Genomic DNA, 27,622 nt, shown 5'->3' with positions numbered 1-27,622 from the left:
CCCACACACTGTTCCTCCTGTCAAGGTAATTTTTCATCTGTTAGTTCCCTATTAACAATGAAATGAGGTAAACCACAGGACAAAACAAATGTGACAATTTTGATGCCTCTGATTAACCAGATAAAACAATCAATACATATAGGTACATATATCTGACTCTGCCATTTGGCTGCTAATGCCAAGTACTGGCCATATTTCAGTGGAATCAAAGAACAAAAATGTGATGCTGGTGCATGTCAAAGGATCCCGGATGGCCTAAATTATTCTGGGGATCTCTACTACAGCATCTCTTACAGTCCATGTACCACTTCAGGACATTAAACCGTGCAATTCACAGTAAATTTACAATCAATCAAATCAATTAATGCAGTCCATTAAAATGCAGGGAACTTCAAACATCTTTGATATTAGAATCTCTCCATATTCCCTGGGCTCTCTTAAATTGAATTTCCATGTGTTTCTTCTTTTTTATACTCAGAGGGAAATGGGGGGGGGGGGGGAGTGATTTCTCAGAGCTGAATAAACGTCCTAACCAAAAGATTGATCATGGCAAGAGCGAAAAAATTGACATCGCAGTGAGGTGTCATCTCTGTAACACTGTTAAAGCCCACCAAGAAGCACTGGAGAATCCACTTACAATCTAACGCTCTGCATTTCCCAAGTTTCCTAGATTCATTTGGAATTTTTTTTCACACTTTAGATGGGGTGTCAGTGATGGCCACAGTAAAAGATATATAGAAATATTGCGTACACAGCATGCCTTACAGTTAACTTTCAGTTTACCCCAATTTGCACTTCCCCTTGAACACATTTTTTTCCTTGCTCGTGCAATGAGTTTGAGCGGTGTTACCTAGTTAGAATAGACTAATATAACACTGTTAAAATAAACCCATGGTTGCAAATTATATAGCCTCACTTTGCTGTACAGATTCCTGACAGTTCATCAGTGATCTTTTTCTCGCAGATTTTGCTGCAAAGACTTCTGTGCAACCACACCACTATAAATTTTCATGAATAAGTGCTACAAGCTCCAGGAGGCATCATTCACAAAGAGTGCCAATGGCTGACGCGTTTCTCTCCACGTTTGCTGTACCGTGCGCGGCTGTAGCTGCAAGCTGCAGTACATCATTACCTCCTTGTGATCTGCGAACTGTGAGTGTTTTTTTGCACCTCATCACAGTTAATATCAGTCCGACATGTAAAAAATATGCGACCCAGTATTAACGCCCGCAACTGCGCAAAACAGGAAAGAGTGGACACGTTGAAGAGACTTCCCCTCGTGAAAACATTGGTCCACATGCCACCGGAGGTGCTGGTGTGATGTGTGACGTACAAGATCGCTGCTTCACATTGAGTTCACTGATATCAAGGCATCCCCGCCGGGGTGGTGCAGTGGTAAGACGCCCGACTGCTGTACCGGAGTTTCCGAGTTCGAACCCGATCGCGGCGGCTGTGTTTCGATGGAGACGAAAGAAAGTGGTGTCCATGTGCTGTACGATGTCAGCGCATGTTAAAAATCTCCAGGTGGTCGAAATTACTCCATAGCCCTCCACTATGGCTCCTCTTTCACTCTTTCCACTTTCATTCACAGCTTTCTCCCTTCTCTTAGGCGAATGTGATAGATACTGCACCTTTCCCTTCCTGTGAACCAATTATTATTATTATTATTGTTTGTGGGGTTTAACGTCCCAAAGCGACTCAGGCTATGAGAGACGCCGTAGTGGAGGACTCCAGAAATTTCGACCACCTGGGATTCTTTAATGTGCACTGACATCGCACAGCACATAAGCACCTTGCTTTTCGCCTCCAGCGAAAAGCGGCCGCCGAGGCTGTGATTCGATCCCGCGTCCTTGGGCACAGTAGTCGAGCGTCATAACCACTGCGCCACCCTGGCGGGGTTTATTATTATTATTATTATTATTATTATTATTATTATTATTATTATTATTATTATTATTATTATTATCATCAAGACCCGTCTTGCATACGGATTAAGTTTTCTAACAGGCAAAGAAATTAAAGCTCACTAATCTATGAAAGAGCACAATTATTTGTGACGAGTGGCCAAGGCAAACACACATGCGTGAGGGTGCCGACGAATGATGTAACATCACTGGAAAGGCGAACAAACTGTGGTGTGTATGCTTGTTAAGCTAGCTCAGAACCATCATCTGTATCTACAGAAAGTGATGTGTTACTACTTAATCTAGTGAAATTGCTGAACATCAATTTAATGTGAACCTATACTCCTGGTTAAGTGTATTCCAAACAGTGATGCATTGCTACAATCAAAACTGCAAAAAAAAGCCTTCACTGGGTTTTCCAATCATACTGCAAGGCCATGATCATTCATATTTGGTCAAACATTCTGTCCCACTAATAATGCAGATAAGATAGTTAGCCTTTCTGCCGAAGCAGTGTCTGTGAAGCTTTAGCAGTTCACAGACTATAGGCAAAAAAATGTGAGTTCCTGCTGCTCTAGTCTCAGAAATGAGGCAAGTAACCGGGCGCTGTTTCTCCACAATGTGTCCCGAATGAGTACCAGACAATTACCAACCAATATGAAAAGACACGCGTTATGTATGTTGTTACATGCAATGCAGCTGACTCGTTTTACCATCAAGTTGTCGTGCAAGCTACCATGGCCTCCTACCAACAACTCTGTAGCAAACTGCATGTAAATGAACACTCCACAAACGTGACACATTTAACAATCTGTAAGAACATTACAGATCCCTGCATGATTATAAATCACACAGAGTAGCTCAGTCCCCATTAATATCTCCTACATGTTTGTGGAATGAGAGCAGCGTGATGTGATATTTAAATGCTTTGTGCGCCTCTCTGAAGTGAGAGGGAAGGGAAAAAAGGAGAAAGGATGATATGAGGAAGAAAGGAAAAAGAGAAATCAACATCTGTGCTTTTTGCTAGACCATCTGGAATTCCGCTAATTCTTCATCTGCCCTGAAGGCATCTATTCACACTGCTCTTCAACATACCCAACTAGACCTCGTGTAATTCTCATAAGACAATAAGCTTCAAACAAAGTAGTAATCTGAATAAACTAACTTAGATGGAATCAAGGTTTACTGTACATGAAAACAACTTCCGCTCGTTCAAATACCATGCACAGGGCAGCATTTTGATGAATGCTGTAACCAGCCAGAACTCATATCCAATGGAAACATTACCCCCTAATTCTGAGCACGTTTTTGGATGTACAGATCTGCAGCGATATAAAAGCTGTGTATTGGGTGTGAGTGTTGTCTATAGCTTATAAAGTTACGCTGCCGAAATACATGCTACAAGTGGTCAAAAACTCCATTTCATTTGGCAAGCTACAAATTCTTTGCAAAATTTAAAGTGCTTCTTAGTTCGGTGCAAAGTAAGTGCGACTAATGACTACTACGACTTTTCTATCCAAAGCAGAGACATCACAAGCAGGCAACAGACAAATGAAATAAGCCCTATGTTGGCTACTTGCACTACTCCAGCCTGATTAGTATGTGCCACTTAGTCAGCCAAAAACGGATCTCAGTTCTTCATTATGTAAATATCTCGTAATCAAAACTCCAATAACTCATGCTTTAGTTTAGTTCGAACAATGCCACAATTCTGGCTGGCTTTGGTATATTCAAAGCATTTTAGAACTGTCTTATTTGCGCCACCATTTTGTTTAACTTAAGTGTTTTGCTTAAAATGTGCTGGTGAAGGTTGGATAAGTCATGTTAGGTTAGCAAAGCCATGCCTGCTGAATGTGCACCCGCTGTACCTTGACAGGGCTAATGAACACTTAATTCTTTTTTTATCTTTCCTCGACGGTAGGATATTGCTGTGAACCTTTCTTTTGTTCGTTTGTTCACGCTGAATGCTGCCGGGTGCAGCTTTAACACTTTCCTCGTAGCGTAACATGTGCCGACATTTATATCAAATGATCCTTGCATGACTGCTCTCACATTGCTCTCCAATGCTTGAGTTTCTCTGCCAGCTTCAAAAAGTGTCCGTTTCACTGAAACTCTGGTCTGTTCATTTGTTGCCAATAGCATTGTCACCACCACGTGACAGTATTTGTGGCTAGCTTTGACATGCGCGTAGCAGTAGGTGCGATCACAGGACTTCTCTTGCTGCACAGTTTGGTCTTTTGAGCTTCACTACCAGCTCATGGCAATCGTGGCTATAGGCATCTGACAGCCAAGCCCAGCTGCATGCGATTTAAGACACCCGGTGGGAAGTCCCCCATCTTCATCTTTAAAAAGGCATCTCGCTGTTTTGATGCCAATGTGCCTTTCCTTCATTTCAATCCATGAAAAAAAAAGAAGCTGAGGAACAGTTCTATGTTCTCAGTTCTTTACGTTCTCAATTTCAACAGCATGCTCACAAAAGAACATGCGTATAACTGCAAAAAATAACCCCTACTGCACAGACAGCCCCTGCTCATTTTTTTTGCCAATTATAAATCTATAATCGTTAAGGGATGAGTTTTGGCAGGATTTTGAGGACCTATTTTATTCATTCAACTTTATGATAACTCGGACACCTTTTCCACTCCCATGGAGTCATAATTAGTGTAGATTTAGTCTGCTAGGAAACTAGCCATTACAGATAACTTTTTTTTCAACGACATAGTTAGCTGAAGACTGCTGGTTGAACAATCACTGTCATGCTTCTCTCTTTGTGTTTGTCTTCGCTGCACCGCTGTTCTGAGTGTTTTCCCCCATAAGTTACGTTGTGTAATTGCTTGTCTAGTGTTAAGTTTGCATACAGGCTTCAAATTATGAATTGTACGCATAGGTACATAGGAGGGGCATCGGAAGGGCGCTAGGTGCCCTTCCGAAGATTCAAGCAAAAATCCTAAGTACTTTGAAGTTTGAGTTAATCAGAATCTGCTGTATCCGCTCACAACCTGTGCTCGATAAATATCAATTACAGCCTCCACAATCCACAAAAATTCATTAATGTTACTCATTTCTGTTTCGAAAGTGAGCTAAAATCTTATCGATAGGACAGCTTAATACATCATTATTCGTATACAATAGAGCTCCGCTAAAGTAAACTCGGTTATAGTAAAGTGAAACTGAAGTCCCACTTCATCTTCCATAGATAACTGTACATTTTCCCCCCTCTATAGCAAAGATATTTTTGGTAAAAATCGAGTTTAGTAAAGTGCGCTTGGCCGCAGCGACGACTCCCACGATATGACATCACTGCCCGTGCACTACAGAGAATCGCGAGGGAGAAAAATTTTGTATTTCAAAGCAAAATTAACACCGAGTGTCCTTTTAAGTGGCTTCACCACCAGACTTAGCAGCATTTAGAAAAAGCCTACTTTACGAAGGCCTTGGAGCCGTGAGGGAATTTATTATTGATTGCCTTTTAAAAGACAGAAACAGCAAAAAGGGATACCATGTTCATGCAAGTCTGATTTTCACATGAAATCAAACTGGGTTGTATTCGTAGCCACGTGCTCATGCTTAAAAGGTACTTCAACTTGATGTAAAAAATTTTTGTAACTGAAAAAAATTGCATGAAGAGATGATAAGAGAAAGATGGAAGCTATTTCACAGTGTTTTTTTCGTTTAGCAACAAGACATGTTCAGTAAATGGCCATCTAACTACCAGACAGTATCTTCAAGACCATGTCATCACCAACAACTGGTATACTAAAGACCCTGATAAGATTTTTGCTGGTCCCAGTGACTTTACTATAAATGGGTTGTGAACTATTTGATGGTTTCACCACAAGGGGGCATCTAAAAGATGATGCTCTTAAATTTATTTTCTCGAAAACTGTTTATTCAAAATTTATGAAAATCCTAAATATTATTGCCGCAAATCTCCCTGAACTATATTCATCGCACCAAACAGCACGAAAAACACACAGACGGAAGAAAAATGTCACAGGACAAGTGCTGGACCTATATTAGCTTTCAATGTAATCTCGGTCAATTTGTATGCCTTTACGCCACAGGCAAACAAAGGCCTTCTTTGTAGCAGCTTTTAAGGCAATAACGTTTAAGTTCCATTAGGGGAAAAAGCACGCTGGTGTCACTGGAAAACCCTGACCAGTGAAGAAAGGTGATGATGCAGTTATGACATTACGTGTAGTGGCAATAAATAAAAGAAAGAAAATGCTGGTCAAGTGGTAGAATTGAAGCTCTTACTCTTCAGATGCGAGCCAAACACATTACCTCTATGCCACAGAGATACAATTGTCTGACAACTTTGCACTTTAAAGGCCGGAATACATGCGGCGTTCTTTTCCACGATTTTCGCGCGTCGAAAACTGCCGCGCCGACGCGACGCCCAGCTCGAGATACATGGAACGACGAAGCGGCGCGAGCGCCGCAGCGGATCCCTCGATGCAAAAGCAAATGCATCAGCGAGCAGAAATAACCGCAGAGCGAGGTACATGAGAGAAGCGAAGCTGGTCCCTTGTGGTAAAATCCCGAAAGTGCTCATTCTAATGCTACTGTGCTAAATGTAGAAAGCGTACATAGGTGCGCAAGGATTTGGCTCGCTCGAATAAACGAAGATACTTCGGAATGCCCGCTCGGATACCAGTGGCACGGTTTTTTTTTTATTTTTACAAATTTCACTCCAGGGAGCAAACAAACACACAACGATCCGAGAGTAGGTCGTATACTCATTGAAAAGCGACATTCCGTGCTTGATTAAGCGTTTATTTTTACGATAATCACATTTCTGCGGCCAAACTACCCATACCTTGTCAGCCATGGCAGCCATGTTGACAGCGGCCGCTCAAACCGGAAATGCCAGCTTTCCGCGCTCCTATTGGCTCGCGTCGACAGTAGTTTCCGGTTCGAGAGGACGCCGCGCCGCCCGCGCATCAAATATCTGGCAGGGCCAGATCGGTGGCGGCGCGCGTTTTTTCTGACGCGGGGCGTCGAGTGCGCGCCGTCGGGCGTAAAACGCCGGTTTGACGCGGCAAAAACGCTCCATGTATTCTGGCCTTAAAGGTGCACTGAAAAACATCCTCAAAATTTTAACATCTTATTGTGCTTTAGGATGTCCACAAATAATTAGCTTTAGCCACAGACACCAAGCCACAAATTAAGCCCCGAAAAAAAAAAAAATTAAGCATGCGTCGTTTGCTTTCACGAGGCTCAACTTATTACTCTGCAACAGCCAATGAAAACACTATAATCCTAGAAGACACCCAAAGCAGTCTTAATGGTTTTGGACACAGTACAAAGAATATTTTGATAAAGCATCTACAGTAAGACCCCAATATAAGGAACATAGATATAATGAATTATTGGCTATATCGAACTTCTCCTAAATATTCTTAACAAAAAACATGTAACTTCTACTTCATATATCCAATGCTGTGCGGTTTAAGCGGTGCACGCTCATATCACAGGTGGCATGCTTTGCAACGGTACACAAGTGACTGATACTGATGCAGCGAGTGATCGCACGAAGTTTCATGCTCTAGAGTGTTTACATCTTCCATTTGCCAACAGCGCCATGGAAGATAAAGCAGCATGGATGGTTGATAAACCAGCGGTCCCAACAAGCCTTTTTCAAGGGTGTTGTTGCAGGTTAGCAGTGTTCTTCGGAGAAGCCAAAACTATCTGGAGCTCAGTTTTTTGCGGTGCCCAGAACTGCTGTGAGCGGTTTCGGAGAAGACGATAAAACTTGATAAAAGGTCTTCCCATTTCTCTAGAAAGGATTGCCTCAGCTTCCATCTCTTCAGTGATTAAATCGTGCGGCTTTTTTTTGTGTGCTACTTTCGACAGTTTGCTCCTCTTTCCTTCTGAAAGTTTGTAATTAGCAATTTTGACTGTACTAAACTAGTGTTTTACCATTGGTTGTTCGCCATAACGAGACTTGACTTTACATATTTGTAGTTCAGAGAATGTGCCGTTGTTCATTAGAAGTACAAAAAGCGATGCAAGTTGACTGAGATCATACTGAAAAGAAATACAGGTCCAGCAGGTACACGGAGGCTATACTTGTGAATTTCACAAATTTTCGACAAGCAGTGCTCCAGGAAAAAAAGGAAAGGGGGGGGGGGGGGGGGGCATTACTTTTTGGGCATTTCTCGCAAACAGTTTTAGACAGATCACAATCTGTTGTTTTCAGAACCCACATTGAGGAGTCACTTAGGCTGGACTTGCGACTGCAGCAATTACACTCAGTTTAAAAAGTAAGGATGTCACGAACCAATTCTTTCGAGCCATTAGCAGAATTCAAACTCGGGATGAAAAATAAAGAAAACGATGTAAACCACACAATGAGCAATGGCAAGGCACAAAAAGAAATGGTCCCTTCTTAACGCAATTTTACTGTCAATGTTGCGATCCTGAATCAGTTTCAAGCATACTTAAAATAAAAACCCTGTGGCCACAACACAGTCCCAGCAGGTTCCAATAAAAATGCATGCAACACGCTACGGTTGCTTGGCGAGCTAGTTGGTTCATATCTAACTTGTATTACAGCGCAAACCACAAGAAGGGACGACGACAGACAGAGTGAAAAGAGCGCTGACTTCCAACTGTTTATTATTCTGATATGCCACGCATTTATACACATTTGAAGCTTCAGCAGGAAAGATCAGGAAAAGCAATCAGCATGAAAGGCATAGGCGATAGGACAAGGCCCTAATCACCATCGATCCAGAAATTTCAGCTCTTTCTTGGTTAGTGCGACTGATGGCATGCTTACACACCTTTCCTCTGCACGAGCAATGTTCACCGCCTCAATTATCTCCCTGACACACTGATCATTGTGTCGAGCAACGATTGTGCTTTTTTGGAACTCGGGCACGCAAGGTTTTCTGCGGCGACATGTAGACTCATCGCCACAATTACGACAGTGCATGCTAAGATGGCCCTGGTCACCATCATTTACATTCCTGTTGTGTTCTTTCAATCTGGTATTAATACACCTGCCGGTTTGTCCAATGTATTCGCGTCCGCAGGACAACGGAACGCGATATACAACACTTTCGTCGCAAGTGACAAACTGATTCTGGTGTCTAATCATGCACGATTTTTTCTTTTTGCTATAGCACGGGTTCGTTTTCTTGCATAGAACGGATAGTTTGAGTGGGGCCGAAAACACGTCAACGCCTGCGCACTTTCCAATCTTCTTCAGGTTGTGAGAAGTCTGGTGGATATACGGAATGACTGCTACCCTTTTGCGTGCATCCGGGCCTGTCACGGCATTCTTTTCAGATTGCGGGACTTGTTTCATTTTCTGGAGCAGGCCCTCGGCCACAGAAACTACAAGGGCCTCCGGGAACCCCGCGTCAGACAGGCGTCTAATTTGCAGGGCTAGACTTTCTTTAAGCATATGGCCACAGGATTTAGTCAGGGCATTTACAAAACAATATTTGACAACGCTGCGTTTTACAAGCTTCGAGTGAGCAGATACAGCGGGTAATAAACCTTTTTTTCCCCGTGGTTCATACCCCCAACAAACATGGTTATTATAAAACTTTAGTCTTAGCTCCAAAAATCTAATGGAATGGTTGTTAGGCATTTCATGCGTCAAAATTAAAAGTGATAAGTTCCGCTTGAATATGTCAAGCACGTCTTCAGTTGTTACATGAAAATCCGCATTGGCATTGTCAATTATGATTAAAAAGTCATCTACAAATCTAAAGACTTGGACAACACTTGTACCTTCGAGACATCTTTCAATTATTCTGTCGTGCATGGCTAAAAACAAGTCGCTAAGGACCGGGGCAATACATGATCCAATGCATACTCCGCGTTTTTGCAGGTAAAAACCTTTGTCCCAGGTGGCAAACATAGATCGCAGGTACACATCAAGCAATTCTAGAAAGCCATTAACATTTAAACCACAACTGTTCTGGAACGAACAGTTCCAGAACGTCGTCCCTTCTTGTGGTTCGCGCTGTAATACAAGTTAGTCAACACACTACACTCCTCAGGGGATGGGCAGTGTTGACAGCATTGGCACGACGTAGCATCAAATAAAATAAAAAGCTATTTAAGAACTTCACAGATTTGATAAAGAATCCTTCTGCAGTGCCGTTTTTTTTTTCTTTGTATTTTAATTTTATTGAGCCCAAGGGTAGTAGCCCTAAACTAGAACTTAATATTTTTATCACGCTTTAGGAGCTGGCCGGGGTTGCACACGGGTTAATTTAACCTTGAATGAAGTGACAGTATAGCAATTCCAAACCTGCACCAAGTTTGATACCGACTAAAGGTGGTCAGGTGACAAACTATAACGCAGCGAAAAAACTATCAACTTCCGACTAGTCCAATGTCTTACTTCTTGATTCCAAAAAATAACCCACAAAAGCAAAACTAGACGGAGAGTGTAAAGCTCCACATATAGACTGATTGTGGTGGGATGAACTTGTAGTGATGCGGTCTATAGGCTCCTTATGTGTCACGTGTAAAAAAACTTATAATGCTGATGAGGCCTAAAACTTGTTTTCTCAGAAAAAGAGATGTGCAATTTCAAATAAAGCTGTCACTCACCTTCCCTTGTAAGATCAAACACACAGTTAAAAAAAAAAAAGAATGATATAGCCCAGCAGTAGTAAGATCAAAGAAAGAAGTAGGATTTAAAGCTAGCACATACCTCATAGAAAATATACAATATATATATATATATATATATATATATATATATATATATATATATATATATATATATACTATACACTGACGCGTACAAATGCATCACTGGTAGGCTTGATATCAATAAACTAAAATACTGAAAAATACCTTACACCAAATTCCTTTTCTTATTGCTGTTTATCCTGGGTAGAACCAAACCTTCATGTGGGCAAACATTGTCTTCTACCCAAGGACATGGAAAAGATGTGGTTTAAGACACATGAAGAGGACCTGGTCGGTTGAGGCACTTTAAAACAGAAGCTTCATGAATCATTTCAAACTCACTAAGGAAGAGGCGCTTCGCTGCTGAGCCCAAAAATGCGCAGATTTTTACGCGTCACACATTCAGAACGTGTTGGTCGTGTTCTGAAGTCGATGCCGCAATGTCCAGTGACGACAAAGTTGGACGCGTTATTACAGGTCGTGCCTTCCATCTCCTAGCGTACGTGAATGGTATAATGGCGGATAAAATTGTTAAAAAATGTCGAAGCTTGAAACAAGCAGAGGATTGCCAACAATTCATGGAAGTTCGCACGGCTGCTCAATTTGGATGAAACGTCGCTGTGCGCAGAAGTCGGCCCAATGTGCCATGCGAGTGTTGAAAGGTAGACGCAAATTTGTTTCTCGGAACTGGAAGCCATGTCACCAGTTCCTTTCCAATAAAACAAGGCCTAACCCAACTCCTGCACTATACCTCATTCGAACTGTTGTCTTACACACAGGTGGAAGCAGGCTCAAGCTTCTTGCAGCAGGCATAGGAGCAGCAAAAGTCTCATCTTGGAGCAGCAGGCATAGCAGCAGCAAAAGTCTCATCTTGGAGTAGGTTTGAAGTAATTTGCGCGCTTTTTCAAGGCACATTGGAGCAGGCTGATGGCATCAACTCCCACTGAGCACATTTCTTTTGTTTGCAACTAGTCCAAAAGCTGGATGAAAATCGATCATTATCCCATAGGCCGGAATCATTTAGAAGGGGAGTGCAATGGTTCTAAACATGCCAACTCTAGTTGGTGAAGAAAAATAAACAAATAGCTGCTACAGAGAATGGTAAAAATAAATTGTAAATTGTTCTTTAGGAAAGGAAAGGCATACTACCTGTCACACTCCTCGGCGGACATCCGACCCCCACCCCATGGAAAGGAAAGATAGTGGAAGCGATAAGAAAGAGAGAAAGAAGTGCTGGTAGTGGTAGGTTACAGAATAATTTCGACCAAGTGGGGATCTTTAACGTGCACTGGCATCGCACAGCATGCCTAAGCCTTCTGCATTTGTAGCGAGAGCTAAATTGGCCACAGTTTCATCGTTTTGCGCACCTCCAACAGGTGCAGTTCTGCGCATGCGCGAGGAGCCGCATGACGTCACACCGCGCAGCTGGCGCGTGCCTCGCCGCTCGCCTCGCCAGCTGTGGGCATGCGCGAGGAGGCGAGTGACGTCACTAAGCGCGCCACCGCCTCGCCAACTGTGTACATGAACGGCGCGTGCTACTGCGCATGCGCAAGGAGGCTGCGTCGCCTATAAATTAAGGGTGATATTGTAGCATGCGTTGACGACAAAGAAGCGCAGAAGTGTGAGAGGAAGAAGAAGTGTGCTAACCTCGAGCCTGAACTCTGACGCTGTTCGTAGAACCTTGGTGTAGCCGATTGCTATGGAGAAGGACAGTCGGGCCGCTGCCGAGAGGACCTGGAGACTGGAGACTCTCAACTCGTCTGACCACAAGGTTGCAGCCCGGTGGCTGGCCACCGAGGACAACAAGAACAAACGGCGCAAAGCCAAGCGAGAGGCAGAGATACTGGAGCAGAGAAAAGAGCGCCAGGCCAAGAGACGGCGTCGGGACGCGGAGTGGTGTGCCGCGGCCTCGCTGGAAGGCGATGCAGCGATGGAGGACGACATGAAGGCCCGCCACGCAACCGATCCCATGATTAGACTGAGCGAAAGCATGCATGAAACGCTTGGTTTGGGCCTACCCAAGTAGCATGAGGACGAAGCTGTGGTGTGCTCTCGCTGCGTATAACCTGCCACAGCTGATCTAAGCCACTGTCAATTTTGTGCTTCCATAAAACGTGACCACCGCAGTCGGGTTCCAACTCAGGCATTCTGGTTCAGGGTTGTTGCAATATATTACCAGCCATTACTTCAGTTGAGGAAGGCTCATGTCACCACAGCCTTTCATGAAAGCCATGGTAATAACAGCTTGAGGACAAGAGCCATTGATGAACCAAACTGTTATGAATGTGAATACAGCTTTGCCTACGCTGTTTCCTTTTAGTAATGAGAGCCCAGTGTTGCTCAGCCAGAGATTGGACTCAGCTAAATTTGGCATTGTATACTTGCAGTGGACAATTCTTGTGTAAATTTTCGTTTAGGCAAAGCAGGTTACATTGGGACAGCATGGTGAAAATGGCGTAGCACTTCTATTTCCTACCTACAAGAATGTGCAATATGGAACTCCAACCTGCCTGCCCTAGGATGTCTGCTGCATTACTCGATCCTCTGCGCTGACAATCTGTAATACCTTCACTGCAACTGCAACCCAGCTAACACCCAATGATGACAAGTGCAAGTTACATGTTTTAACTAGGCTAATAAGCCAGTCACATCTAATGACAATGCCAGAGCATTTTAGTCGTTAAACTACCAGCACCCTCACGATTCTGTCAATTTCTATCACTCCCTAACCCGCATTTTCTAAAATTGATGGTCAAGCTCCCTGGTCTAGCCATTCATCAAGACCCCCGTGTCCCCAATCTGCAAGCCGGCAGCATACTTGTCATTGCTTCAACTGGAACAGAAGTACCACATGCCCATCATGAAATCATTCCTGACTTCGCCGCCACTTGTGACAAGTGCTCACCGCTACCCCCTCAGCTGCAGCATGCGTTGCTGACGGCGGTATATCTGCTATCATTGGCACGTCCATGAACGTGCTGTCTCCACACCAGCATTGTGTCGACAGCTCTCAGCTACTGTCACCACAACGCAATCCTCAAATGTCATCTGTTTTTCAACCGTTCAGAAGTCGTCAACTGTGCTTCTCGTTTGACTTGACCTACTCTGTACTCTTGCCTGATATGGTCGAGCATGATTTAGCACTTTGAATTTTTCCTTCCACCCCCTCAAGCTGCAGCATAAGGTCTCCACGACTGTCGCATTCCTTCCCAATGGTCACTATATCGTTCCCCCAGTTCATAAAGCGGCCCTCACACCTGTGCCAACCCTTGTTCCCAAAGAACTGCATATAGCGGTCAACACTCGCAGAAAACTCAGAAGATTTCCATAGAGACGTCTTTGAGCTATTTTCAAGCCCTTGGGACTCACCAGACAGCCTAGTTAAAAATAAAAATCAAAGCTGACATGCCTACATCGATGGTAGCTCAGAAGCATATAAAAAAAATAATTATCTTCCACAGGAACCAATGAAGCTTCGAGTAGCCTCCACAAAGGAAAACACTTTTTTAAAATTGCTTTCAGTATGGGTGTTGCTCAATCGGTGTGATGATAAGGAGTGTAAAAAAAAAATGTACTTGACCCATCTGTGAGCTCGTGCATTCTAAATCACTCCATGTAGTCTCAGCAGCGCAAGCCAATATATTTAGTGGTGTTTGTATTACTTTAGACTCCCACCAGTTTTATCTCTACGTGCAATAGTTAGCTTCCAACAAAATATGAACCCTCCCCATTGAGGTTTCGATTGTTTACCTGTTTGTATAATACATATAATATCATTGTTTTCTCAAGAACCTCTTAAAACAACTCACAAATATCCTCCCTGTGACTAGCCAACCCGGCCCTCAAATCAACTATGTGAAATACCAAATCAGTTAACCAGTTCCTACCAATGTTTGCACAGGTCTCTGCAGGTTCTGGACCTGCACTGTCCTAGCCTGATGTTACCACAGCCAAAACCATCTCATACCAGCCACCTCCTTTCGACAAACTGACTCCAACTGCTCAATTCACCGAGCGAGTGTGTCTGACCCTAGTTAGGGCCATCACTAAATCCAGGCCCTACCTGTCTGGCCATTATTTCTCAGATGCAATTGATCACCTCGTATTCTGTTGGCTCTCTTCACTGAGGGACCCCACCAGTTGTCTTGGCTGCTTGGCTTTTTGCTTCCCAGAGTATTCGCAAACAGCTGTACAAGTTGCGGCGTCGCCACCAAGCTCCTGACTGCTGGTCTCACCGCCCTGAGTTCTCCCCTGGGCCTGGTGAAAGCGATACGAAGCCTTGCCCCTTTGCGAATTCTGGTTATGGACATCACAGACAAACAGCACGACGATACTTCTTTATGACCACTTATTGCTGGCCTCAACTGCATGAAACCCAGGTCTTTCGTCCCATCTAGTTGTTCCTCAGGACAGCATCCTCTACCACTGTGGGTATTGGTTGGAGAAGGGCCAAACTTGGCAGAGTGCCATTGGCTTTGACTAAGGCCTTAACTACTCACCGGCACTCGTCCTTCACGGTGCAACGCAGTAGCGGGAGTGCCTTAAAGAAAGGACTGAAGTGCCCTTTCACAAGCAGCCTGCGTCGCGTGTGGGGCTTCATTGCACAATGCGCTGAGCAACACTTTCCAAGCGAGCATTTTAGAAGCAGTGAAAGAACTGCAATGGAAGCGCATAAAAAATCCACTATCCGAAACGCTGCGCAACTGCGATCGGTTAACTGGCTGATGCGCGGCCAATGAGCGTCGCTGCCGCAGGCTGGCGTAAAAGGCGCAAAGCTCATAAAAACGAAACTGAAACGTAGTCGGCCTATTAAGGTAGTGTTGGATGAGGCCGTTCGTGTTTCGTTACATTTGCCATTGCGCGCACGTCAGAGATGCACGGTCAACTGTACAATATGTAGTTCATGTTTGAGAAGTGCCATTTTGATGATTGCTTATAGTAGCATGCAACCGTAACCGGACACGGCCTAACCGGTGCGAGACCTGTAGCGCTCATCCCCGATGCCTTAGCCTTACATGGGCACTGGCTGAGGCTGCGCCGAAAGAAATACTTATCCGTATTTGCAAATTAATGAGGATCACATTAACGAGCATCGAGTTGCAAGTCTCGGTGGTCACGCGGAACAGATAGCTTGCATTTGGATGTGTGCAGCCTCTTAACTATGCCGCCCTACCGTGGGGGCATTTCTTTTGCCATGTGCTGGGCGCCAGACCACCCAGGCGCAATGCCGTGCAGTTGGAAGTATCCGTAGCAGAACAGACTCGCATTTGAATTAACGGTTTTTTTTTGTACACAGATCTCTATGAACTTGGCCGGCCGAAGCAGTGTAGTTCGAATTATCCGAAAATTCAAATTATCGAGGGTTGAATTAACGACCTTTCACTGTAGAGACTCTACTGGGGAGGCAGCCTCAGCTGCCACTGAATGAAGAGAGTTGATTTCCATCCAACTTTGAAGGAATGCTGACATTTGAGCCTATCAAAGTCTCGATGGCTGTCGATTCAAATAACGACTTGTATCACAAGGTCGACAATCGTGCCCATCACAAGAAATAAAATAGACTTATATCAAGTGCATAACCTCGGTCACTTTATAACGGACTGTAAAAGAATGGATATAGCTACCACACAAAAGAGGACAACAGAGTATGTTCAAGAATTAAAAAAGGCAACACAAAACTGAAACTTGGATTGCTGTCTACTCAAGGCTCATGACAAAAGAGGAGGCTTTGAAAAGAGGAGCAAAAGTTGTCATTCTTTTTCACGAACCTCCAGCCAGACTCATTGAAGCCAAACTGTGACAGTGCGCTTTAAACACCTCTGTATAACTACTTTCCAGAACTGCTTGTTGCGAGCTTTTGCAAACGTGGTAGCAATGCTCAAAATAGTGACCATTTAGGCTAGTTGGTGCAAATATATAACATATTGAACCAGCAACCATTCACTAGTGCCACACATGATGCAGAAATTAGCATAGGCCCAATTCCGCTCTGTTGACAACTAAATTTTCTAAACAAGGAGATTGCAGGTCAATTTTCAAATACCTGATGTAACTGCCCACCCATGCAGTAGGGAAGGCCACATTTCAACACCTCTTGTATAGATCCAAAATCGTTTCAGTGTTCACAATGAAAAGCTTAAAAAAAGCACAAAGATCAAGTTTTTAAAAGAGGATGATACCACTGTCAACCTGAACACTTTAATTCAAGCTGTACAACACATTTCTTTTCTCTTTTATAAACAACAGTAATTTCTGCCAAATATTTTATTCATTTTGGGGCAATTGCTTTACATGCGTCACATAACCCAAAATATCCCACAGGAGCTTGACAATGTTTCTAAATGCAAAAAATGAATAGAGAGCCGATTCCATTTGTACCTAGAAAATTGATATATCTTACAGGCACAGCTTGGAATCAAAGGGGCCCTGCTGCCCAAACGGGGCGGGGGGGGGGGGGGTGTCTTGCAATTTAAGAATACCAAGAAAGTGAAAGATTATCATCGACTGCATCAACAATGAGTGGCGCCCTCCTCTCACCTCTTTTTTGCTGTCACCAAAGTCGGCTGCCGTGGCGCAGCGGACCACCAGGGCAAGGGTGGCAAGCATCCAGCAGAAAAACACGAGCCAGACAAAGATCTGAGAAGAGAGGAAATGCACGGCAGAATATAGATGAAATGAGGAAAGAGTACCCGTAAAAAAAAATCCAGAGTTCATCATGTCATGAAATATCGAGCCCAAACTGCCATGTTAGTGATCTCCGATACTGTTTTACCTCAAACTCTACTAACCTGATTTTAACATTGAGGTATGCTAATAAAATACTGATATGAATTTCACTAGAAAAATCTGGATAATTTTGTTGCTGGAATACACTGCAGCATGCATGCCCATTACTTCAGCTGTTATTACTTGGAAGCTAAGCACACATCCAAATAGTAAAATAAAGCTGCAGTAATGCCCTTTGTTTTTCAGCGTAATAATTTTACCACCAATTTTAAAATACGACTTTTTTGAGACTCTGCCGTTTGAATCCATAAGATCTCACTTTCCTTGTTTCACCAAATACCGACACTTCTAGATCACAATAACAAACATTATCTAGGCAAAATCTGAAATGCGTATCATGAAATATCTAGCTTGCTATGTTTGCCAAGCATCAAAGTACACTGGCACTTTTTATATTACAGGCTAGATCCGTTGAAACCATACCAACGATGAATTTAAGTGTGCCAAACAAACTTCACTAACCTTTGTGGGAACTCGGTCGGTAAGGAGCAATTCTACACTGTTATCCTTCCAGGACGGACTGGTGCTGCAACTGACAAGGAAGGAAAAAAAAAATTTTAATATTAAACTCAAGCGAGATGAAAGAAAAGCTGCAGTAAAATAGGCAGGACAATTTCTCAGAGGATTCAACAGCAGTAGTTGAAGCAGTTATGAAGGTGGCTCAATACTAGACTTTTAGAGAAGACTTTCAGAGATCTCTGTCAACATTCCCCACATTACTGCACACATTGAAAGGACAACTGAGGTCGTACTGGAGTTCATCTTTAATCATAGATCAGTGTATTCTAATGACAAAAGAGTACTCTCACTGAAAATGGAACTTATTTGTAGACAGGAAGCATCGCCCCCATCTGATAATTTTGCAAATAAACAGTGAGGTTTGTTTGCAAACACTGACATTGAACTCGTGCACTACACTGCCCTTTACTTTAAAACTGTGACCACGGAGTCCTTTACGGTCTTGATGTAGTGAGTTTTATTTGAGTGGAAAAAAAAAATATATTAAACCGTTTAGCGTAGCTAAATGTAAAATATTGTGTAATACCACTGTGCAGAACTTCACGTAAGATTGCGCCTTCTCCGAATCAAATCCACACACTTCGCATGACATGAGTTTGTGTGTTCTTTGCGTTATAACATCGGCGAGCATGATAATACTATGTGTCCCATAATCCCAATGAGCCCTGCTACAGATCCTTGCAAACCTGAAAAAGTATGCACAACCTGTTTAAACATCTGTAGGCTGCGCTATGACAAAGGATTGTCCAAAACAGCTTTCAATAGGGCAGGAAAACCAGGCACGTAGCAGGCAAAAAAAAAAAACAAAGTTATGCAACAGCTCTCAAACAATGCTGAGGAATGTCACATGTCTTGGTTTCCATTACTTCTTGCCTAACATGCACGTTAAAAACGAGCATACACAAGTGAAACCGTTAAAAACTATGGAGAGCAAGGGAGAAGCTCGGTCATTAAGAGCATGGCCTAATAGCTTTAATGGCCACCGCCTGCAGCGCCCCTTGTGGGTCCTCACCTGTGTACATATAGTCTCTGCTCACCTAATTACCAATCATTTAATTTGTGCCACTAATATTACACACATCCTTATTAACATACAGTCATAAACTACCAAATCATCCAACTACCAATTGTAAGCAACCACTCGGCATAGCTATAAAGCCTCGCTTGAACCAAGCTTTATGAACATCCCTGCATGGCCTAAAAATAGCATGCCTGATTTGGCATCAAGATCCGTATAATAATGACTCTAGGCACTCCCTCTCACCAATAAAAACCCGATAGAAGCCCTTTACAACTTCGTAACACCGTGCGGCTTCATTATGTCATGCAGCCCACTGAGGAATCGGTGCTCGGCGGTCTCACCACCCAATACCGCTTGCCAGAGCCATGCCCATGACTTTTCACATACAACATCAACAACGTCAGATTTTCTTCAGAATGGGGCCTTCAACACTATCGCGTTAAATGTTCTCAAATTCCACTACTAACAACATTCTTTGCATTTGGTCAGAAGACTGACCCAAGACAAAGCAAGCCATCATTCATCATTCAAGTCATTATTACACAACAGTATAAGCAATAACAGCATAACAAGTCCGAAATGAAAGTAAGTAAGGGAAAAGGTGGTATTTGGTATTTATAAGGTGCTCATGGGGACCCAAAAATAAATACTGGTTCCACGTAACCTGGTGTGAGAAGCCTCAGTGTGAGACCTTACTTCTTTTTGGCTCCCATCACGAGGTCGTCAAAGAAGACGTTGAGCCCGCTGGAGACCTTGGAGGCCATGACGAGGGTGATGAGGGCCATGATACCACTCAGGACCGAGGCTGGTACCACTATCTTCCACACATGCACGATACTGGGCCGATTGCAACAACAGTTAGGTGAGCTCAAGGTAAAAGGCATGCAAATCAGATCTCGAGTCCCTGGAGAAGATTTTGGGGAACTCATAGTTGAACAGAAAGCAACAGTGTACTGGCAGATGCCAGTATAAGAAACACGAATGAAACTGATAGAGCCATGCTGAGAGGGACAAAGTAGACCATGTGAGCAATAAAATTTCAATGCTGACAAACCTACACACACATGCATGCATGCGCACGGTCCTAAAGCTTTAACAGAAACACGCTCGACAAAAACAGAGAGCAGAAAATTATATTCAACAACAGATTAGAGAGACGTAAAAAAAAAAAAAAAGATTTCAGAGACACTCTTTTAACCAAAGGGTGCGATGGCTCCATACATTTGATTCTTCATGGCATAAATAAACTGCACTCTCTGTCAGAATATAACCCTTTACTTAGGTGAAAAAAAATAGAGCAGAGGTATAAATGGTCACTGTACAAAACAAATTAAAAGAATTACATTTTCCTACACTAGAATGCATTGTAACAAATTATTTAATTCAACAAGGAATCAAACAGAAAACAAAAAAGTAAACAATAATCTCAACTGCAACCCGGCAGCATTTTCTGGAGTGAGATTTCTTGCTGGCCAAATCTCTGGCATTCCTAATGACGGCCTAACTGCAAAATGGCCATGCACTATCTCCTAACTATCTATAGCTAGCTAACTAGATTTGGTAAGCAGCAGGCTCAATCAAAAAATCAGCATGCTGAGGTGATTCCATTCTGTCCTGGATTTTCCCACAGTGACTAGAACACACACATCAGGAACCCGATCAATGTACCAGATGGACTGAGCCCTGAAAACAGGTCAGAGCCACTAAGAAATTGAGTCATAGTGCAACATTCAGTTTTGTCTTTTAAGAAGCAGAAATTTCTGCAGAGGGCGCACAAATGCTTGTTCAGCGATTCGCACATACTCAATAAGAGAAGTCATAATAAGTGTGCATGCCACCATGGTTTTCACTGTAGTTCTTTACAAATTCAACACAACATACACACACAAACTCACGTATGCCACTAAAGAAATGAAATGACTAAATAATACCCTGCATAAGACAGGGCAGCCACAGAGCTCGATAGCAGCCAGCTAAAAAAAAGTACCGTTTATTTCTTAACTAGTGAAGAATGTTAGGAAGATAGTGAGAGACCGGAAAGCGTGGCGTGACATGGTCCATAGGGTCACGAAGAGTCGGACATGACTGAACGACTGAATTGAACTGAAGACCAAAATAGGCCTTGCTTTGTCACTTTTTACCACTGAAATCTGGTAGTAAACCAAAAAGAAAACATCACAAAGGTTAATAACAACAAACAGAAAATTAAGTCCACAGTTCTTCAGTGAGTCTATCAGCCATCAGCATAATGTTTCTGTTTCTGCCTGTTTGACGCTCGAGACTTCTTGCTATATTCTTTAGCCAACATACATACTGACGACTTTGCATGTATTGCCTGCCAGCCAGATAGAAGTCGAGGCAAGTTAGAGTGTTGGAAGAAGTGAAAACGGCGAAGTAAAAAAAAAACTACTTTTCGAATTAGCCTGAGGTTCAAGTGAGAGCTGTTAGAAACTGCAATGATCACACTTGTGTGCTGGTTTTTCACGACAAGAGTTCCATTGACGTAAATGCAATTAGCGGGATGAGCAGCTTGAAGCTCGGCTCACGAGTGATGCTAACTATCAAGAACTACTCCGCTCAGAAATATTTCTGTTGGAAATTTAGGCCAAGTGTTGGGGGTCCGAAGCAGCAAAACTTATACATAAAAACTCACAGAGACAGCCCTGAGCAAAATATTAAAATGGCAACTAGATGTAGTTTACTATGGTACTGGCCTTGATACAGTCATCAGCAGCAAGACCAACATCTTATATGTTTTATAAACATACTGCAATGACCCCATATAAAACCTGTCCTGGCTTAGTGATCCTTTCATTGGTACTCCATTCAAGAACAAAAGACGGGGACAGAATGTTAGCAGTTGGATAGAACGTAGAAAGAAAGAAAGCAAAAGCCATGAGAAAAGAAATTTGCTGGTGCAGTTTGCACAAACAAAATAGAAAAATTACAAGAACAAACAGAAAGCAACGTAAGAGGCTCGAGACAGCGTGCTTGTTAAAGCTCCTCCGTGACTCGCACAAAAGCAGGCATTGAGTGAGCATTCCAGTTTTCCGATTTACCTCATCATCTTGTGGCCATTTACTGCGTATGTCTCGCTGGAAGACAAAGGCAAAAAGTTTTTTTTTTCCTTTTTATTTTTTCACTCAGCTGCAAGTCAACTTTCTTTCAACAATGCACACAAAATAAAAGGGATTATGAACAAAACAAAACTGCGAAGCATCGCAAAATAAAAAGGACATGGGGAATACACTGGGAAGGGTAAGCAATTAAATATGGTTCAAAATGTGAGTAGGAATGTTTTAAGATGCAGCAGTTATTCTCAGACTGCGATTGAAACAAACATGTCAAGAAAATGGTTACCAGACTTGCACACTGCCATTTCATTTTTTCAAGTGACAATATGTATATGTGTGTCTTGGTGCCCCTGGTCAATCGCAGTGTTTGGCTCTATGCCTCGAAATGTTTGTTTGGTTTATGCAAATTAATTTTGCACATGCCATGTACCTTCCCCATTTTGCTTGGCATGAAAATCATAAGTGTTAAAAGTAGATCGGAGGGACTCAATTCAATTATTTCATGTTTTATGTGCAACACTTGACAGTTCAGTCAAACCTTGAGAAATATAGAGCGGATTACAAGCCAAGCCATATATAGACATGGCCGATTGATAGATCCCTTACACAGACATCACAGCATCATGTCTGAGACCACAACCACAGTGAAAACCTGGATACTTTTCTAATCTGCTCATTATTACCATAGTAGCTATGCTTGAGGTTCCACGATGATGGCCGCATTGCCATGTCCAATAAACGAAAATTCATACAGACAGCACTATGTTGTACTTTTACTATTTGGCCAGGTTTCCTGAAGTGCAAATTATTCTGCCCAAGCATCTATTTTAGTTCATGCTACTAAAGATACAGGCTGAAAAGGTGATATAATCTAGCAAATTTAGCTAGGCCTGCATTTACAATACCTGAGGGTGTTGAATAAAAGAGCAGGCCATTTTTTACTATGAACAAGAGCAATTCCTCCTATTACTGCTGTTCACTGCAATCAAAGAGGGTGAACTGGTTTCATTGTCCAATCTGTGCCAATAGTTTTCATAATAAACAAACCTTTGAATAGCTTCAGTAACCTTAACAATCAGTCATCATTATTTCATCAATATTGCCGCATAGAAGACGACGCCAAAGATGATGACTGGGCCCCACAAGCGCGAGCCTGGAAAAGAAGGAAGTTGGAGCGCAAGACTCGTCCAGGTTGATTTATTAAACCCGTCCTATCTTTGGGTCCTCCTTGGCGTTCAATCGAGACGTGACACTGGTGGAGGTGCTGGGGTATGCATAAGACTCCTTCCGGCAGTCCACAGCGAATCCCAGACATCGACACCCCTGTACATCGCGCTAGCCGCCGCCTTCTAGGCCTAGCCCCGGAGTACAACCATCTGCCAAGCTACTCTTCAAACGACCAAGTCCATCAGGTCTCCAAAGCCATGGCACATCCCAACCCTACGCCGGTGACTCTTCAGAACACCAAGGTGCCAGAGTGCTTTCGCGGGGAAGCGTTTGAAGATGTCGAGGACTGGCTTGACCAGTTTGAGCGAGTGGCCAAGATTAATCAGTGGAGCGAAGATCACAAGCTTTGCAATGTTTATTTTGCCCTTCAGGATAATGCTAGAACGTGGTTTGAAAACCACGAGGCCAGCTTATCCACATGGAACGACTTCCGCCGCCAGCTTGTAGACACCTTTGCGAGAACTGATCGACGCGACAATGCGCTGCGCCTGCTTGAAGTGCGTGTCCAGAAGCCGAATGAGAGCGTGGCTATGTTTGCGGAAGACATGGCTCGCCTTTTTCGCCGTGCCGACCCTGATATGAGTGAGCCAAAGAAGTTACGGCATCTCATGCACGGTGTCAAAGAACAGGTGTTTGCCGGCTTAGTACGCAACCCACCTAAAACCGTGAGTGAGTTCATTAAGGACGCTACGGCTATAGAGCGAGCCCTCCAAGATCGGTGCCGCCAGTACAACCGACCAGCCGGCTGTGCCCCGACGACTGCGGCGGCGCTGACTGCAACAGATCAGACCACTCTTCGAGACATGATTAGAGAAATTGTCCTTGAGGAGTTGCAGCGAATTTCGGTTACGAAAGCTCAGTCGTCAGAGGCCCTCGTGCAGGCTGTAAGGAATGAAATTCGGTGCTCCCTAACACCGTCTGCCCAGTGCAACGAATTTCATCCAGTCGACAACGCGGCAGTCATTTCCGAACCACCATACCGCGTTCCACAACCGGTCAACTACCCGGCCAACATTCCTGCACCTTATCACGAGCCGCAATCTGAGAGCTACGCCGCGGTCCTACGTCGCCCGCCTCCAGACCACGCCTCACCGAGCGCACCAAGCCGTCAGGAGACGCGATTCTTCCAGGGGCCTCAGTGGGCGCCTTCCAGGTGCTCTCAACTACGCCGAACGGACAGGTGGCGCAGTTATGACAGCCAGCCACTCTGTTTCTACTGCGGACAACCTGGCCACGTATATCGGCACTGCCGTTACCGCGAAGAGGGGCAGGCCTTTCCGTCTGCTTCTGCTCGCCGCCGCTTCGACGCTGACACTGCCCAAACCGACGACGGCCTTCCGGTCAGCAGGGAAACCGAATCCCCGGGCTTCCGCCGCCGCTCCTCCCCATCGCCACAGCGTTATTCTCCGCCGATGCGTCGTGGCAATGCTGACGTTGGCGGACGGCGGTCCCCTAGCCCTCACCGGGGAAACTAACAGCCGCAACCTCACGAGGGGAGGTTGCACACAGTCTAAAAGTGTCAAAACCCTCACCACCGCCGCAACAGCCGACAGCCCGTGCTTCTGACGCTGCCGTTAGTATTGACATTGCCGCACTACCGCCGAAAATGCCGCCTACATTACCACCGGAAATGCCGCATCAGATGAGCAGCCCCGACGACGAAGCTGATACCGCTGACCTTGCCGCACTTCCGCCGAAAATGCCGAAAGAGACGAGCAACCCAGATAACGTTGTTAGCGCTGACCTCGCCGTTTCCATTGATGGGCTGGAGGTACATGCTCTGGTGGATACCGGGGCGGATTTTTCAATTATTAGCCAGAAACTGGCTGACACGCTGCGCAAAGTAAAAACCGAATGGACTGGGCCAGTAATAAGAAGTGCTGGGGGCCAGCTACTGGCACCGACAGGGAAGTGCACTGCCCGGATAGGAATAGGAAACGCGGTGTTTGTTGGCAGCTTCGTTATTCTCCCTGACTGTTGCAAAGATCTCATCTTGGGCATGGACTTTCTGCGTCTTCATGGGGCTGTAATCAGCATTCGTGACAGCGTCGTTGCCTTCACCAACAATCATGAAGACCTTGGTTGTGCGGAAGTACCACTGATGCCCTTACGCGTCGCCAATGAGACAGTGACATTACCTCCGCGATCATGCTCTCTTGTTGAAGTGAAGTGCGACATGGCGCATACCGGCGATGGTATCGCCGAAAGGGCAGTCGCCCTGGTACTAAGCCGAGGTGTATCTATAGCTCGAGGGCTAGTCAACTTGACCAATGGACAGACCGAAGTGCTGCTGACAAACTTCAGCGACGAGCGTCAGCAAATTCCGAAAGGCACAACTGTGGCCTTTTTCGACAGCATCCCAAAGGCGCAGCACTGCTTCTCACTGCAACAGGAAGGATCAATGCGCAAGACGCCCGTAACCATCGTCGATGTGAGTAAAAATTTGTCTTCTTCAGAACGGGACCGTCTTTTGGATCTCATAGATCAATTTCGAGACTGCTTTGCTTCCGAATCGCGGATCGGCCAAACGCCTTTGACAAAACATCGAATCATCACGGATGACTCGATTCGCCCGATTCGACAAAATCCTTACCGTGTAGCTCCGAAAGAACGTGCAGCCATTCAGCGCCAGGTGGCCGAAATGCTTAGAGACGACGTTATCCAGCCGTCACAGAGCCCCTGGGCTTCCCCCGTGGTACTTGTTAAAAAGAAGGACGGCAGCTTACGATTTTGCATAGATTACCGCAAGCTCAACCAAGTAACTAAAAAAGACGTGTACCCTCTTCCTCGCATCGACGATTCCCTTGATCGCCTACGAAATGCACGTTACTTCTCATCAATGGACTTGAAAAGTGGATATTGGCAGATAGAAGTAGACGAGAGAGATCGGGAGAAGACAGCATTCGTCACTCCCGATGGATTGTACGAGTTTAAGGTCCTTCCGTTCGGTTTATGCTCAGCACCAGCAACATTTCAGAGGTTGATGGATACTGTGCTCTCGGGACTTAAGTGGCAAACATGCCTGGTGTATCTTGACGACGTGATTGTGTTTTCGGCCACATTTGAAGAGCATCTACGCCGTCTGCTAGCTGTATTTCAGGCCATACGATCTGCGGGCCTCACACTAAAACCCGAGAAGTGCCACTTCGGGTACGAGGAGCTGCAATTCTTAGGTCACGTTGTTAGCCAAGAAGGTGTCCGGCCTGATCCTGAAAAGCTCTCCGCAGTCGCCAAGTTCCCGACACCTACGGACAAAAAGACATTGCGGCGTTTCCTGGGTCTTTGCGCCTATTACCGCCGGTTTATTGCTGGTTTCTCACGAATTGCCTGGCCATTAACTTCGCTGACGCGTGACAATGCTGTCTTTCACTGGGGTGAAGAACAGGAACAAGCGTTTAATGAGCTGCGGAGACGTTTACAGACACCACCTGTCCTGGCGCACTTTGATGACGACGCCCCTACACTGCTTCATACGGATGCCAGCAACGTGGGCTTAGGTGCTGTGCTGGTGCAGCGCCAGGGTGGTGTAGAAAAAGTAATTGCTTACGCCAGCAGGACCCTATCTAAAGCAGAAGCGAACTACTCGGCAACCGAAAAAGAATGCCTTGCAGTGGTATGGGCGGTTATGAAGTTCCGCCCTTATTTGTACGCTCGCCCCTTTCAAGTCGTTAGCGACCATCACTCGCTCTGTTGGCTGACGAATCTAAAGGACCCTTCAGGGAGACTCGCGCGTTGGAGCCTTCGATTACAAGAATTCGACATGGCAGTTATTTACAAATCTGGGAAAAAGCACGCGGATGCTGACTGCCTTTCGCGAGCGCCGGTCGAACCTTTCACTATGACCGATGAAGACACTGCATTTTTAGGTGTCATAGATGACGCAACGCTTTCCCAACAGCAGCGAGAAGACCAGGAATTGCTCCCTCTTATTGATTTCTTGGAAAAACGAACTACCGTTGTGCCTAAGATTTTCACCCGAGTAATCTCTTCATTCTTTATTCGCAACAACGTGCTTTACAAGAAGAACTTCCGCCCTGGGGGAAACAGTCATCTACTCGTCGTCCCATCTGTTCTCCGCAGTGAAGTTCTGCAAGCGTGTCACGACGAGCCAACCGCCGGTCACCTAGGCTACACCCGCACGTTGGCTAGAGTCCAGCACGGATACTACTGGCCAAAACTGCCTGCGACAGTGAAACACTATGTACGTACGTGCATAGACTGCCAGCGCCGTAAGTCACCCCCTGTAAAACCAGCTGGCCTACTCCATCCTCTTCAAGTGCCAACAACACCTTTTAAGCAAATCGGCATGGACCTCCTGGGACCATTTCCGACGTCGACAGCCGGAAATAAATGGATAATTGTCGCCACCGATTATCTAACCCGCTACGCGGAGACCAAGGCTCTGCCAAGGGGTACCGCCGCCGAAGCAG

At 44.6% G+C, this 27,622-nt stretch overlaps 1 protein-coding gene across 3 annotated transcripts in view; it reads right to left on the bottom strand.

The window, feature by feature from the left end:
• The window catches only part of LOC146173619 (uncharacterized), a 42,128-nt gene that overhangs the window by 10,910 nt on the left and 3,596 nt on the right, over window positions 1–27,622 (bottom strand). For 2 of the 3 annotated variants that reach the window (XM_084583251.1, XM_084583252.1), the window contains exons 2-5: window positions 21,951–21,986; window positions 19,588–19,728; window positions 17,814–17,883; window positions 17,103–17,201 (exon numbers count right to left, since the gene is read on the bottom strand). In XM_084583251.1, the coding sequence (XP_084439377.1) occupies window positions 17,103–17,201; window positions 17,814–17,883; window positions 19,588–19,728; window positions 21,951–21,986 (346 nt within the window). The remainder of the gene's footprint in view (window positions 1–17,102; window positions 17,202–17,813; window positions 17,884–19,587; window positions 19,729–21,950; window positions 21,987–27,622) is intronic. The other variant, XM_084583253.1, reaches the window with a different exon arrangement.

The sequence above is a fragment of the Amblyomma maculatum genome, chromosome 11 (genome assembly GCF_055883805.1).
Source record: "Amblyomma maculatum isolate TAMU_Amacu chromosome 11, ASM5588380v1, whole genome shotgun sequence".
Lineage (NCBI taxonomy): Eukaryota > Metazoa > Arthropoda > Arachnida > Ixodida > Ixodidae > Amblyomma > Amblyomma maculatum.
Note: the sequence above shows the minus strand (reverse complement) of the source record. Positions and strands in the feature narration are given on the sequence as shown.